The 13361-nt window shown below is 36.1% G+C and overlaps 1 protein-coding gene across 2 annotated transcripts; it reads right to left on the reverse strand.

Moving 5' to 3' along the window:
- Positions 1-711: 711 nt before the first annotated feature.
- On the reverse strand, positions 712-7011 carry LOC138327894 (probable bifunctional dTTP/UTP pyrophosphatase/methyltransferase protein). Of its 2 annotated transcripts, XM_069274345.1 has the most exons (6): positions 6819-7010; positions 5882-6013; positions 5227-5330; positions 4869-4933; positions 1608-1737; positions 712-862 (listed from the first exon to the last, which is right to left on the reverse strand). In XM_069274345.1, the coding sequence occupies exons 1-6, from the start codon at positions 6909-6911 to the stop codon at positions 724-726; spliced, it is 663 nt and encodes a 220-aa protein (XP_069130446.1). In that variant the 5' UTR covers positions 6912-7010; the 3' UTR covers positions 712-723. The 2 variants fall into 2 exon arrangements, with proteins under 2 accessions (XP_069130446.1, XP_069130447.1); XM_069274346.1 differs by lacking the exon at positions 5882-6013 and having other exon boundaries at positions 6819-7011.
- Positions 7012-13361: the final 6350 nt, after the last annotated feature.

Genomic DNA, 13361 nt, shown 5'->3' on the forward strand with positions numbered 1-13361 from the left:
TTTAAAGTTAGAGATAAACCTCAACCTGTACTAAGTAAGAGTGATGTGCTGTATAAAGATCAAAAGTTCCATTATTACAAAGAGATACAATACGTGAGTGCTACACATGGACCTTCATACATGCTGTGCCTGGTGTATTGGTGACGGCACCCTTAGATGACCTTAGCTGATTATACAAAGGACATTGAGCCCAATCAACCGAGCACTATCAACATAATTTGTATCCTAACTTGTAATATATAGTACAGTTTTTGGCTTATCTCCTTAACTTACGCTACACTGCTAAAAGTAAAGAGAGGCGTAGAATCTTGTGGTCTTTGGATATACTGGAAATTGTGATGGACACTGGACTGATCATTAAGAGTATGCCACATTCCAATGTTTTGACAATCTCATGGCAATGGATGAAAAGTCAGAACTACCGAAAAAGCAAAGGTGAGATAACTGAGGCACAAAGTACTGAACAAGTGTTGTTTGGAGAAGCCAGATATAAGCATGGTAATCAATATATAAATTCTATTACTCAAAAAAGAATGTGCAGTATTTAGGAAAATGTTTTATTACAAGACAACTAAGATTTTGGAAGATGATGGGATGAATTTGATCTTTGAAAAAAATCTGAAAGATGTACAACACCATATAAGTTACTGGCTGTCACACACCAAGCCTTCCTTAACGGTCAAATTATGAAGAAAAACTCCAAATCCATGGTATAATTATAAATCACTTTTTATTGTATATGTCTAGTAGTACTTTACAGAATTTATGGAGAGGAAAGCCCATCACATTGTAATAGTCTCCATAGATTCCCTCGACAATGGACGCTCCTATCGCCTGGATACCATAGCCACCCGCTTTGTCCCTGTCAAAGAGAAAGAACGAAAATCAAGGAAAAATAGGACAAAGTGATATTCAAAGAAATGACAAACATATCTAAAGTAATAATAAGCCAGTTCACACATATACCACTGGATTTTCACGCAAGCGCTCAATGGGAGATAACTCTATATCAGAAAACAAAGATAGGATTCAAGAAAACAATCTAAACAACACTATAGAAATCGCCTCTGCCAGTTAAACCATATTGATTAATAAAGTAGTAAACTTATTTACGAGCAACTTAATATGGCAATTTTTATGGATCACAACGTTTTCACTGCAATTTGATTTTGTAATTTTTAGTATTAATCTATTATAGTTGTAGTTTAATCTTTTCTTTTTTGCAAATTCTAATCACTCGGAAAATACCTGGTACATGAATTTGAATCACACATGAAAATAAAGAAATTGTGTTGATTTACGGTTACAGGAAACAGCTGTATAAATGATTATTATTGTCTCTTTTTAAAATAATTGTTATTATACAGTGTAACTTGTCTCAGTTGGACGTCACTGAAACCTGCATATTGGACTGGTATACACAAGTTTCTGGATTATAGGATTTAATTACTATAAATGAACAAGGATAATGTGATACAATTTCTCTGAAATAGACAGGGATCCAGATAAGAAAAGTTATATTGCATTTCCTGGTTTAATTGAACTTTTATGTTTAGTAATCTCAAAGTTACCTGTATATCTTAACTAGACTGAACTATACAACTTACATGCTCTCTCCTGTATCTATGTATGCATTGACAATATCTGGGGACAACTTGGCCATCATCACATCTGTTGTTTCGTGGAACTGTGTCATCAATAAGTTCTCATAACCATCCACTTTTGATCCCGTAAAAACTGAAAAATTGACCAAATCTCGTTAATGTGCTTTTCAGATAAGTTAAGCATATTTTTAGTTTCAGATTGATTCAAAATATTACCAACATACCAAAAATCAATATTTCCTTATTTTACATGGTGAAAAAACATGTAGAATTTTTATCTAAAAGGTGTTTGTGATTTGATTTACACTGTAATTTGGTTACCATTTGGTATATTAAAGTGCTAGCAAAAAAAGGAACTCCAATTTCACTATAAACATTGAAAAAGACAATGAATAAGAGTGAACATGTCGTCGGAGACCCACGGGTGATTGCATTACACTACGCTACACTTATCATAAGTGTAATGTAGTGTAGTGCGATCACCCGTGGGTCTGCCACGATTCAGAACCGCAAGACTTAAAGTTTTGTTCTTACATACACTGCCTGTCTCCATTTAGTCACTTTTTACTTGTGTGTTTCCTTAAAATAATCAGTTTATTCTTTTTTAAATACTTATAAGGATATTTGTACTTTTTAAACAGGTATATATGTACGAGTAACAATACAATATCGGTATCAAGTACCAATATCAAACCCTAGATATGACCTACTTGTAGAGGATATGACTTCTCTGTAAGTGATGTGACCTACTTGTAGATGATGTGACGTCTCTGTAGGTGATGTGTCCCACTTTTAGATGATGTGACTTCTCTGTAAGTGATGTGACTACTTGTAGATAATGTGACTTATCTGTGGGTGATGTGACCTAGTTGTAAATGATGTGACTTACCTGTGGGTGATGTGACCTACTTGTAAATGATGTGACTTACCCGAAGGTGACAGGACCTACTTATAAAAGATGTGACTTACCTGAAGGTGACAGGACCTACTTATGGATGATGTGACTTACCTGTGGGTGATGTGACCTACTTGTAAATGATGTGACGTACCTGAAGGTGACAAGACCTACTTATAGATGATGTGACTTACCTGTAGGTGATTTGACCTACCTGTAGATCATGTGACTTACCTGAAGGTGATGTGACCTACTTGTAGATGATGTGACTTACCTGAAGGTGACAGGAATTTTTAATAGATGATGTGACTTTCCTATAGGTGACAGGACATACTTGTAGATGATGTGACTTAACTGTAGGTAATGTAACCTATTTGCAGATGATGTGACTTACCTGTAGGTGATGTGACTTACTAGTAGATGATGTGACTTATCTGTAGGTGATGTGACCTACTTGTTGATGGTGTGACTTACCTGAAGCTGATATGACCTACTTATAGGTGATGTGACCTACTTGTATATGATGTGACTTACCTGAAGGTGACGTGACCTACTTGTAAATGATGTGACTTACCTGTAGGTGATGTGACCTACTTGTGATGATGTGACTCTTACTGAAGGTGATGTGACCTACTTGTAAGATGATATGACTTCTCTGTAAGTGATGTGACCCACTTGTAGATGATGTGACTTACCTGAAGGTGATATGATCTACTTATAGGTGATGTGACCTACTTGTAAATGATGTGACTTACCTGTAGGTGATTTGACCTATTTGTAGATGATGTGACTTACCTGTAGGTGGCGTGACCTACTTGTAGATGATATGACTTCTCTGTGGGTGATGTGACCCACTTGTAGATGATGTGATTTATCTGTAGGTGATGTGACCTTCTTGTAGATGATGTAACTTATCTGTAGGTGATATGACCTACTTGTAGATGATGTGACATACTTGTATTTATGTGATATGATGAGATGTACCTGAAGGTGACAAGACCTACTTATAGATGATGTTACTTACATGTCGATGATGTGACTTACCTGAAGGTGACAGGACCTACTTATGGATGATGTGACTTACCTATAGGTGACAGGACCTACTTATGGATTATGTGACTTACCTAGTATGACAACTGACTTGTGGATGATGTGACTTACCTGAAGGTGACAGGACCTACTTATGGATGATGTGACTTACCTGAAGGTGACAGGACCTACTTATGGATGATGTGACTTACCCTATAGGTGACATGAACTACTTATGAAGATGTGACTTACCTGAAGGTGACAGGACCTATTTATGGGTGATGTGACTTACCTGAAGGTGACAGGACCTACTAATAGATGATGTGACTTACCTATAGGGTGACAGGACCTACTTGTAGATGATGTGACTTACCTGTGGGTGATGTGACCTATTTGCAGATGGTGTGACTTACCTGTAGGTGATGTGACCTACTTATAGATGATGTGACTTACCTGTAAGTGATGTGACCTATTTGTAGGTGACGTGACCTACTTGTAAATGATGTGACTTACCTGTAGGTGATGTGACCTACTTGTAGATGATGTGACTTACCTGTAGGTGATGTGACCTACTTGTAGATGATGTGACTTACCTGTAGGTGATGTGACCTACTTGTAGATGATATGACTTACCTGTAGGTGATGTGACCTACTTGTAGATGATGTGACTTACCTGTAGGTGATTTGACCTACTTGTAAATGATTTGACCTACTTGTAAATGATGTGAATTACCTGTAGGTTATATGACCTACTTGTAGATGATGTGACTTACCTGTAGGTGATGTGACCTACTTGTAGGTGATGTGACCTACTTGTAAATGATGTGACTTACCTGTAGGTGATGTGACCTTCTTATAGATATGACTTACCTGTAGGTGATTTGACCTACTTGTAGATGATGTGACTTACCTGTAGGTGATGTGACCTACTTGTAGATGATGTGCCTTACATGTAGGTGATGTGACCTTCTTGTAGATGATATGACTTACCTATAGGTGACAGGACCTACTTGTAGATGATGTGACTTACCTGTGGGTGATGGGACCTACTTGTAGATGATGTGACTTACCTGTAGGTGATGTGACCTACTTGTAGATGATGTGACTTACCTGTAGGTGATTTGACCTACTTGTAGATGATGTGACTTTACCTGTAGGTGATGTGGTGAGGTGATGTGACCTACTTGTAGATGATGTGACTTACCTGTAGGTGATGGGACCTACATGTAGATGACATGACTTACTTGGATGGATTAACTGCCATTCTTTGATATGAAATACATGAAATGTAAATTTTACCTGTGGATGATGACCTAACTACTAATAATAATGTGGCGTACCTGTAGAAGTTGCTGGACACAGCAAAGTAACACCAGTACAAACCGAATGCTTTCTGCCACTAAACCTAAACGAGAAAAGAAAAATTGAAGTAATATTTAGTTAAATTCTACCTAGCTGCGATGACCTAGCTCTGAGCAACAGACGAAAGATTTCTGACATATTTCCTACCGGGAAATGAGTGACGGTAGGGTATGATTATTTTTCTATATACTACCAAGTAATAATAGCTAATAAAACGATAATTCAAAATGAATATTATGATAATGTTGGTTAGCAATGCAAAAATAATAATAATAAGGGGAATAAACACTGACAACAAATTAAATCAAATTACACATTACATTACCACGTTCTCACCTCATTATCATATTGAAGGCATCTTGACGGTCCTTTGGTTTTTCAAATATCAGGTTGTCTTGCATTACAACAGTATCAGCACTAATAATCAAATCGGGTGAACCCTGAAAAATGATACATAGGAAATGTGAACAAAGCCATCTTTCTCTGTTCTCCAAGTTAACATGACCCCTTACAAATCAAATGACAAACCCATGCTAATCAGCCTAAACCACAACTTTGAATTGGTGGCTGACCAATTTGTCATCTCAACTTCTTAACTTTATACAGTAAGTGAGTATGCGCAAAAAACATCACTTTAATTAAAGGTCTTGCATAAAATGTCACAAATTACAACTCAATGTTGCAATAGTTTAAAAACACTTAACATTTTTAATTTTTCCCTTCTGAACAAACTGGACTTTTAATTTCATCTCACACTCCTCTAGTCTAGTGTGTATTATTTAGGAAAGTCCTCTATCTTCCCAATATTACTTATCTTCAATATTGAGTTATATGTTAGTTTCTATATAGATATACTTTCCTAAAAATAATTGAAATTAAAAGGCCAATCAAACTGTTTTGGTGATAAGAAATATTAATTTATGGACCATAGTAGAAAAAGTTTGAGGGAAAACTCACTTTGAATAATCTACAACTCTGTTCTGATACCTACTTCTCCTACACATAGTCTCTGAGCCACCTCTAATGCCTTTTGTTTTGCTGTCTCTCGAACATAATCTATTGGAGGTATACTCTTGTCGATGTTTTCCTCAAATGTTGATGGGACTACATCAAACACCATTCCCTAAGGTGAAAAAAATAGTGGTAATTAATATATTCACCTTGAAGGAACATGTTTATATAAATATTTTTTTTATATTTCAGTAGAATAAATAAAAATGGCATCTACTGCATCAGGTTGGCTGGCTCACCAATCTTCTTTCCATGAATGAAAAATTCAGGTTCAGTCATGTGTTTAGGTCATTAGCATGAGAATTAGTTACTGATTACATAATCATGGACCCACCAGAGTGCCCTAAGACCATTTTTCGACATTTTAGAGATCTAGATAAAAAAACGATAAAAATTGTACTCTGTATATAGCATGGTACTATACACGAGAAGAGTGGCAAGTTTAAAGACTCAATATTTTTAACCTGCCTATCTTTAGCGGCTGTAAAAACACATTTCTAACACTTCTTCATAAAAATGGTCACTACCGATGGAAAGAGTGATAATTTGTCTTTCAAAATCATTCTACACATCTATACAAATTGCCGTCATTAATAGGCTGATAGGCTTCTTGTGTAAAGAGACAGTGACAAATCCTTCTTACTTATAAATCCTTTGATGATGATAATGATGATGATGATGATATTGATGATGATGATGATGATGATGATGATATTGATGAAGATGATGATGATGATGGTCAATGAACAAAAATGAAAGTTTTATTTATCCTTTGTATGAAATAATCACATCAGATTTTGTCTTTATTTCACTTCAAAGCCACAGTGCAGCGACATACGGTAATATTTTGTTTTAATGTTTTGATAGCGATATCGAGTTTCCTAGAAAACGAAAGTAGATTTCATGAACATACTTACGACATGGTTCTGCAGGATTGTTTTTCTGCGTGGAGATCCACTAGCTAATATAATCTTATTAGAATTTAACGAAGATATAATAGATTGCAACATTATCGGTTATTAAATTAGTGATTGTTTTGTTGTTATGTTGTTCCTGGCGTTTTGATGCAACAATGTTGATGAGTTGCGTTGGGTATAGTTTTAAAGACCGGTCAGGTAGACGGTTTACTATGTCCGGAAGGTCATATTTCTTGCAAATTTATTGATAAAACACATTAAAACGTACAAATCAATTTACATTCATTATAATTAATGGTCAATTGGTCAATTATATATATAGTAGTATCATTTGAATAGAAACAATTCCAAAATTAATAAAAAATATGATCCGAAACTTAGGCCACATAGTCGATTTCGTAATCTGACCCAGACGTTATAGCTGCCCTAAAATAAGGCTTTGCATTGCTTGCCATTCAAACTTCTATAAGACTGGGAAATGAAGGGAGGTACTAAAACTCGGATAAAATAAAGCACTGAATCGTAATCAGGTGAGTATACAGAGTAGTTATTTTAGCGATATCAAATCTTTCCTAGCCCAAGGCCATCAGGCGCACTATTGATTTTTTTTTTCATTTTCAAAGGACCATTAGGCTTTTGAAACCATTTTTGAATTAAATCATACACATCCCTGTCCTTGAACAGAGACTTAGATATAATATTATATCTAAGTCTCTGCCTTGAATAAGTGAAGCACAAATGTAAATGATAATAATTCTATGAAAAATAAAAGTGAAGGGTGTTTTGAATCACAAAGTTTTAAGGTAATCTATATAAACGCCACGAGGTGTATAATTGACGAATCTTCAAATATATTAAGTATAAAAGTAATCAAAATAAAACATAAAACGCATACTTTATAAAACAAACCATTTTTAAGACCCGTATCTTTGCGAAACAGAGTTGTTTTAAATACGATAATGTATATTAATGGGCTAAGAGGATGTTTTAGCAACCAAAGGCAAGAGTTCCTTGCGTAAACTATGTTAACAGTGAAACTTAATTTCGCTGTTTTGCCGTCTGACACAGTGATAATCAACCGACACGCGGTAATAAGGATGATGGCGGGAAACATAAAATGACACGCGTTATGAAAATTAGCATTTAAGTTATTTATATTGAATTGTGTAAAAGGTGATATTTAGTGTCGTATTAACGGTAAGTCAATTAATCTCGTTTTACATTCCCATTTTAAAAATTAAAAAAAATCACCTTTTTTGTATGCAATTCCGAGAAAAAAATTGCTTAATGTATACGATACACCTTTACAAAATGATAATTATATAAACCTACACGTAGCGTAAAAGGACATTGCTCTGAAGGTAGAGTTTCTGCCTAAGGAGTTATCTCTCTTGTAGCACATATGAAGGTGGTGCGCTGTAATGTTGTGATGCTAATTTCTTAGTCAATGAAATGAGAGTATATGCACAATATAATAAAAGGTAAAGAAATTGTCCATTTTTACCATATCGTAACAATTTGGATCACTGAAGACACGAATTTATGTGACGTCAACTGGATGGGAGTCAATGGACACCTATAGACAAAACTACTCTTGACAGACAGTTGAATAACTCTTCATTTCAACCATTGTGGCTTAGCACAGGTCGCTGGCTTTCCAACCAAGATGAAAACATCATCGATACTCGATATCACTGACGTAATATCCACCCCTGGACTATTTCATAGTAAAACCGAAGACATCGGAAGACACAGGTAATTTGATCATTTGGTGAACATCAAAGGAATTATATAGCGGGACCCTGTGGTTGACCTTGTCGCTTTGAAGTTGGGCGTCGCTGCCTCCGTAATATTTAAAGGAAGCCTCTGCAGGCATGTGCCAGTCCAGGGGTGGATATAACGTCAGAGATAGTAAACCCTAGGGTATCGAGGATGGGATGACAACATCCTCGACCTTTTTCTTACAAACCGTCTATTGCTTGTAAACATGTCAAAACCATCTCTCGATCAAGGTCCACAAAGTTCCCCAAATGCTAGCATCAACAAGACATGGGTTGCTTTTGAGCTGTGTTGTCAATAACTTACGAGGCATAATTGTACTATCAATGACGACAAGACGACGCCATCCTCGATACTCCAGGGGTTCCAATCACTTACTATCTGTACACCCTTGGATTATCTCATCTTAAAATTGGAGGCAACAGAACAGGACAGGTAATTTAGTCGTTTGATGTACATCAAAATAGCCGTATAACGGTACACTGTGGTTGACTGTGTAGCTTTGATGTTAGGCGTCGCACTCTCTGTAATCTTCAAAGGAAATCTTTGCAGGCCTGTGATTGTTTCAGATGTTTTTTCACTGAGCTGCCTCCAATTTTACTATGACATAGTCCAGGAGTGTAGAGGTCGTTAGTGATCGGAATCTCTGGAGTTTCGAGGATGAGACGATTCAAGTAGCTTAGAACTTATGTGAAGATTGAAGAGTAAGCAGGCAGACGCATCCGGGGTATCATCACCGAGAACATATGGTCTTCTCATGTGTGAGCACAGAGCCAAGAATGACCGGCTTGGGCTGCATACACCAGTGGGGATTCTTTCCCGGTCCTCGGGCTCAGCAACATCAGGGATGTCCAAACTATCGCCATCAGTCAATAAGGAGTCACAGAGCTTTTAAAGAACGTCAAAGTGAACAAAGCGACGGATCCAGTTTAGACCCAGTAAGTTTTCTCAAGACGAGTGTTCATTCCAACTCATCCATGCTAACTAGGGCGTTTCCAACTTCTGGATTGGTCGCTAACGACCGGAGGAAAGCTCGGATCACTTCCATCATCAAGATTAGAGACAAGACTAAGGCAAGTTATTACTAGTATTACTAGTCCCACTGGCCTCAATATGTGTTTAGGTCATTAGCAAGAGAATTAGTTACTGATTACATAATCATTGACCCACCAGAGTGCCCTAAGACCATTTTAGAGAATTAGATAAAAAAAAAACCGATAAAAGTTGCACTCTATATAGCATGGTACTATATACGAGAAGGGTGGCAAGCTTAAAGACCAAATATTTTTAACCTGCCTGTCTTTAGAGGCTATAAAAACACATTTCTAACACTTCTTCATAAAAATGGTCACTACCGATCGAAAGAGTGATAATTTTTCTTTCAAAATCATCCTACACATCTATACAAATTGTCGTCATTAATAGGCTGATAGGCTTCTCGCGTGCTGTTTAGTAGTGTAAAGAGACAGTGACAAATCCTTCTTACTTATAAATTCTTTGATGATGATGATGATGGTGAATGAATAAAAATGAAAGTTTTATTTATCCTTTGTATGAAATAATCACATAAGATTTTGACCGTTTTCACTAACGACCGGAGGAAAGCTCGGATCACTTTCATCATCAAAATTAGAGACAAGACTAAGGCAAGTTATTACTAGTATTACTAGTTCCACATGCGTCAATATGTAACAAGTTCATCAAACAAATCATTCACAGCAATATCATGGATCAGTTACAACGCTATAACATATCGGATTACCGATACAAAATCAGAAAGACGATATTCTGCAAGAGCTAACCGAACCTTACCATAGACCACAATACCAAAAGCCTTGACAATGGTGACCAAATCGATGAAGAACAACCTGTCCCGGAATAAATATATTGAAGTGATATGCATGAAAATCAACTCCGCTTATGTTTTTGGCAGATGGAGGACTTTGAAGAGATACGCAGTTGATACATTATGGAGTACGAAAAAGTTGTCTGGAACCCGCATACTTAGACCAACATCAACAGAACATGTCCAGCGGAATGCAGTCCGGTACACTATTGATGAGTTCAAAAGATAAAGCAATGTCTCAGGTATGCTATTGACGCTTTGCTAGCACATCTTGCAGTACCAACCAGGTTTAACATTAGCAAGGACCAGAAGACATGACTGTCGATTCATCCAACCAACATCGGGGACACAGACATTTCAACACTCCTTCTTCCCATCCTCAGTAAAGACATATAGTCTTCTACCGTTATCATTTGTGACCGGATCATGTGCTGATGCCTTCCACCACCGCATCATATCTAAGGAATTCGGTACAATATGATGGAAGAAGAAGGAACCTACAAAGTTGACACCTAAGCTAGCTTCTGCTTAGATATGGTAAATCTTCGATAGTTCCCATCATATTTAATGTGAGTCGTATTTTAGTCACATCTTCAATACCAGTCATTGAGCTTTATATATATACTACTTTTACAAATGTCCAATAAAACGGCCTACCGGAAATAGTAATGGCGATGTTGCAAGCTCTTCTTGCATTAAGTACAAGGTTGGCGCCAATAAAATAACGACTGAAGTTTACCGTTAATGAAACGTATATCCAAGCAGTTGATAATCTAATTCTATGCAGGACTTTAGATATGATAATTTTCATTAAAACACGCCATCACAGCTCACATATATTGATGAAACTACCACTTCAGAATTTAGTGGGGTTTTTATTTCTATTTTCGCTTTTTGGGAGCTATTCTTAGAACCAAAAACTTGAAATGGAGTTTGTGTTTTAAGGCGTTTATATATTACTAATTATATATTTAGTTTCGCTTGTACTCTCCTGTAGATATTCATCGGTATATGTTCATTGTTGTTATCCTCTACTTTCATGTATTCTGATATAACACAGTTACTTCCAAGCGTTTCACTCCGTCGCCATTACTGACAGAGTGAAACTAAAAAAAATAGCTCAGGTTAATCAGAATGCAGTTATGTTGTTCTCAGCTTTCTCGTGATGCATCAATCCTGTATCTAAGCATTCTCCATCGGATGGCTCAGCAGTCATGACAACGTCACGATATAGATCACGGCTTCAACCATATTGCTAGGTATTTCCGAGGCTTGGTCTTGCTATTCATGTATTTTTGATAATTGCCAAATGTTTCCATGATTTCGTCTTGTTATTTCGATAATTTTGATAAGTGCTAGGTATTTTTAAGACTTGGTCTTGCTATTCCATACATGATTGACAATTTTTAGGTGTTTCCAATACTTGGTCTTAATACTACATACATTTTTGAAAACTGCTAGGTGTTTTTTTCAAGGACTGGTCTTTCTGCTTTATATATTTATTGATAGTTTCTATGTTTTTCCACCGATTGGTCTTGCTTTTATTCTATAATATTGACATTTGCTAGGTGTCTTCAGGACTTGGTTTCGCTATCTGTATATTTCTGATAATTGCCAGGTGTTTTCAGGGCTTGATCCTGCTATTTCATATATAACTGACAATTACTATATGTGTCTAAGGTTTGGTCTTGATATTTCTTTATTTTTGTTAACAGTTAGGTATTTCCTAGGCTTGACCCTGCTATTTCATACATTATCGACAATAACTAGACGTGTCAATGGTTTGGTCTTGCTATTTCTATATTTTGATAGTTGCTCTAGTTGTTTCCAAGGCTTGTCCTTACTATTTCATACATTATCGACAATTACTAGACGTTTCCCAGATTTGGTCTTGCTATTTCTACATTATGATAAATGTTCTAGTTGTTTCCACGGCTTGTCCTTATTATTTCATACATTATCGACAATTACTAGATGTTTCCCAGATTTGGTCTTGCTATTTCTACATTTTTGCCAATTACTAAGTGTTTCAAGATATAGTTTTTTTGATAATTGCTCTAGGTGTTTTCAAGGCTTGTCCTTACTTTTTCATACATTATTGACAATAACTAGATGTTTCCCAGATTTGGTCTTGCTATTTCTATATTTTTGACAATTACAAAATTGTACTAGGTGTTTCAAGACATAATGTTTTTGATAGTTGCTCAAGGTGTTGTTAAGTCCTGTCCTTGCCTTTTACACATTATTGACACTTACTAGATTTTTCCAAGGTTTGGTCTTGCTATTTCTATACTTTGATAATTGCTAGGTGTTTCCAAGGCTTGGTCTTCCTATTTCATACATTATTGACGATGATTAGGTAGCTGTTTCCAATGCTGTGAGATGTTACTGAATATGCTAGGATAAATACATGTATTGGCTGGGGACTGTCATACTCTTCACCGCTTATAATGCCGTTAAAAAAGTTTTTAAAAAAATGATATAGCAAAAAAGTTGTTGCACTGATGATTAAAGTTAAATTTTGAAAAAATAAAATGGTGTAATTTGGCCTTCAAGTGCTCCATTTCTTAAAATTCTTGGATAAAATATCTATACGCTATAGAAGTCTAAATGTTTTACACTTTCATATGATAGCTTACTACAAATAGAACCGTTTTGAGAGGACGAGGAATGGTACCGGAATGCACTTGTTTGGTTACATTCTGAATTCGACTGTTCAGCTGAAGATAAGTTAGGATTAGCTAAAACCTTATTTGAGAGGGAAGCAAAATAGTTTAATAGGAGTAGACCAAACGTTTTTTACGCGATATTTTTATAGTCATCCAAATCTTTTTTGAGATTGTGATCCCTCAATACGACCCGGAATTGTATTACTGTTGTAGTCATCTTCTGAGACCTGAGAACGCTTTCTCTTTATC

This window comes from Argopecten irradians, chromosome 7 (genome assembly GCF_041381155.1).
Source record: "Argopecten irradians isolate NY chromosome 7, Ai_NY, whole genome shotgun sequence".
In the NCBI taxonomy this organism is placed as follows: Eukaryota; Metazoa; Mollusca; class Bivalvia; order Pectinida; family Pectinidae; genus Argopecten; species Argopecten irradians.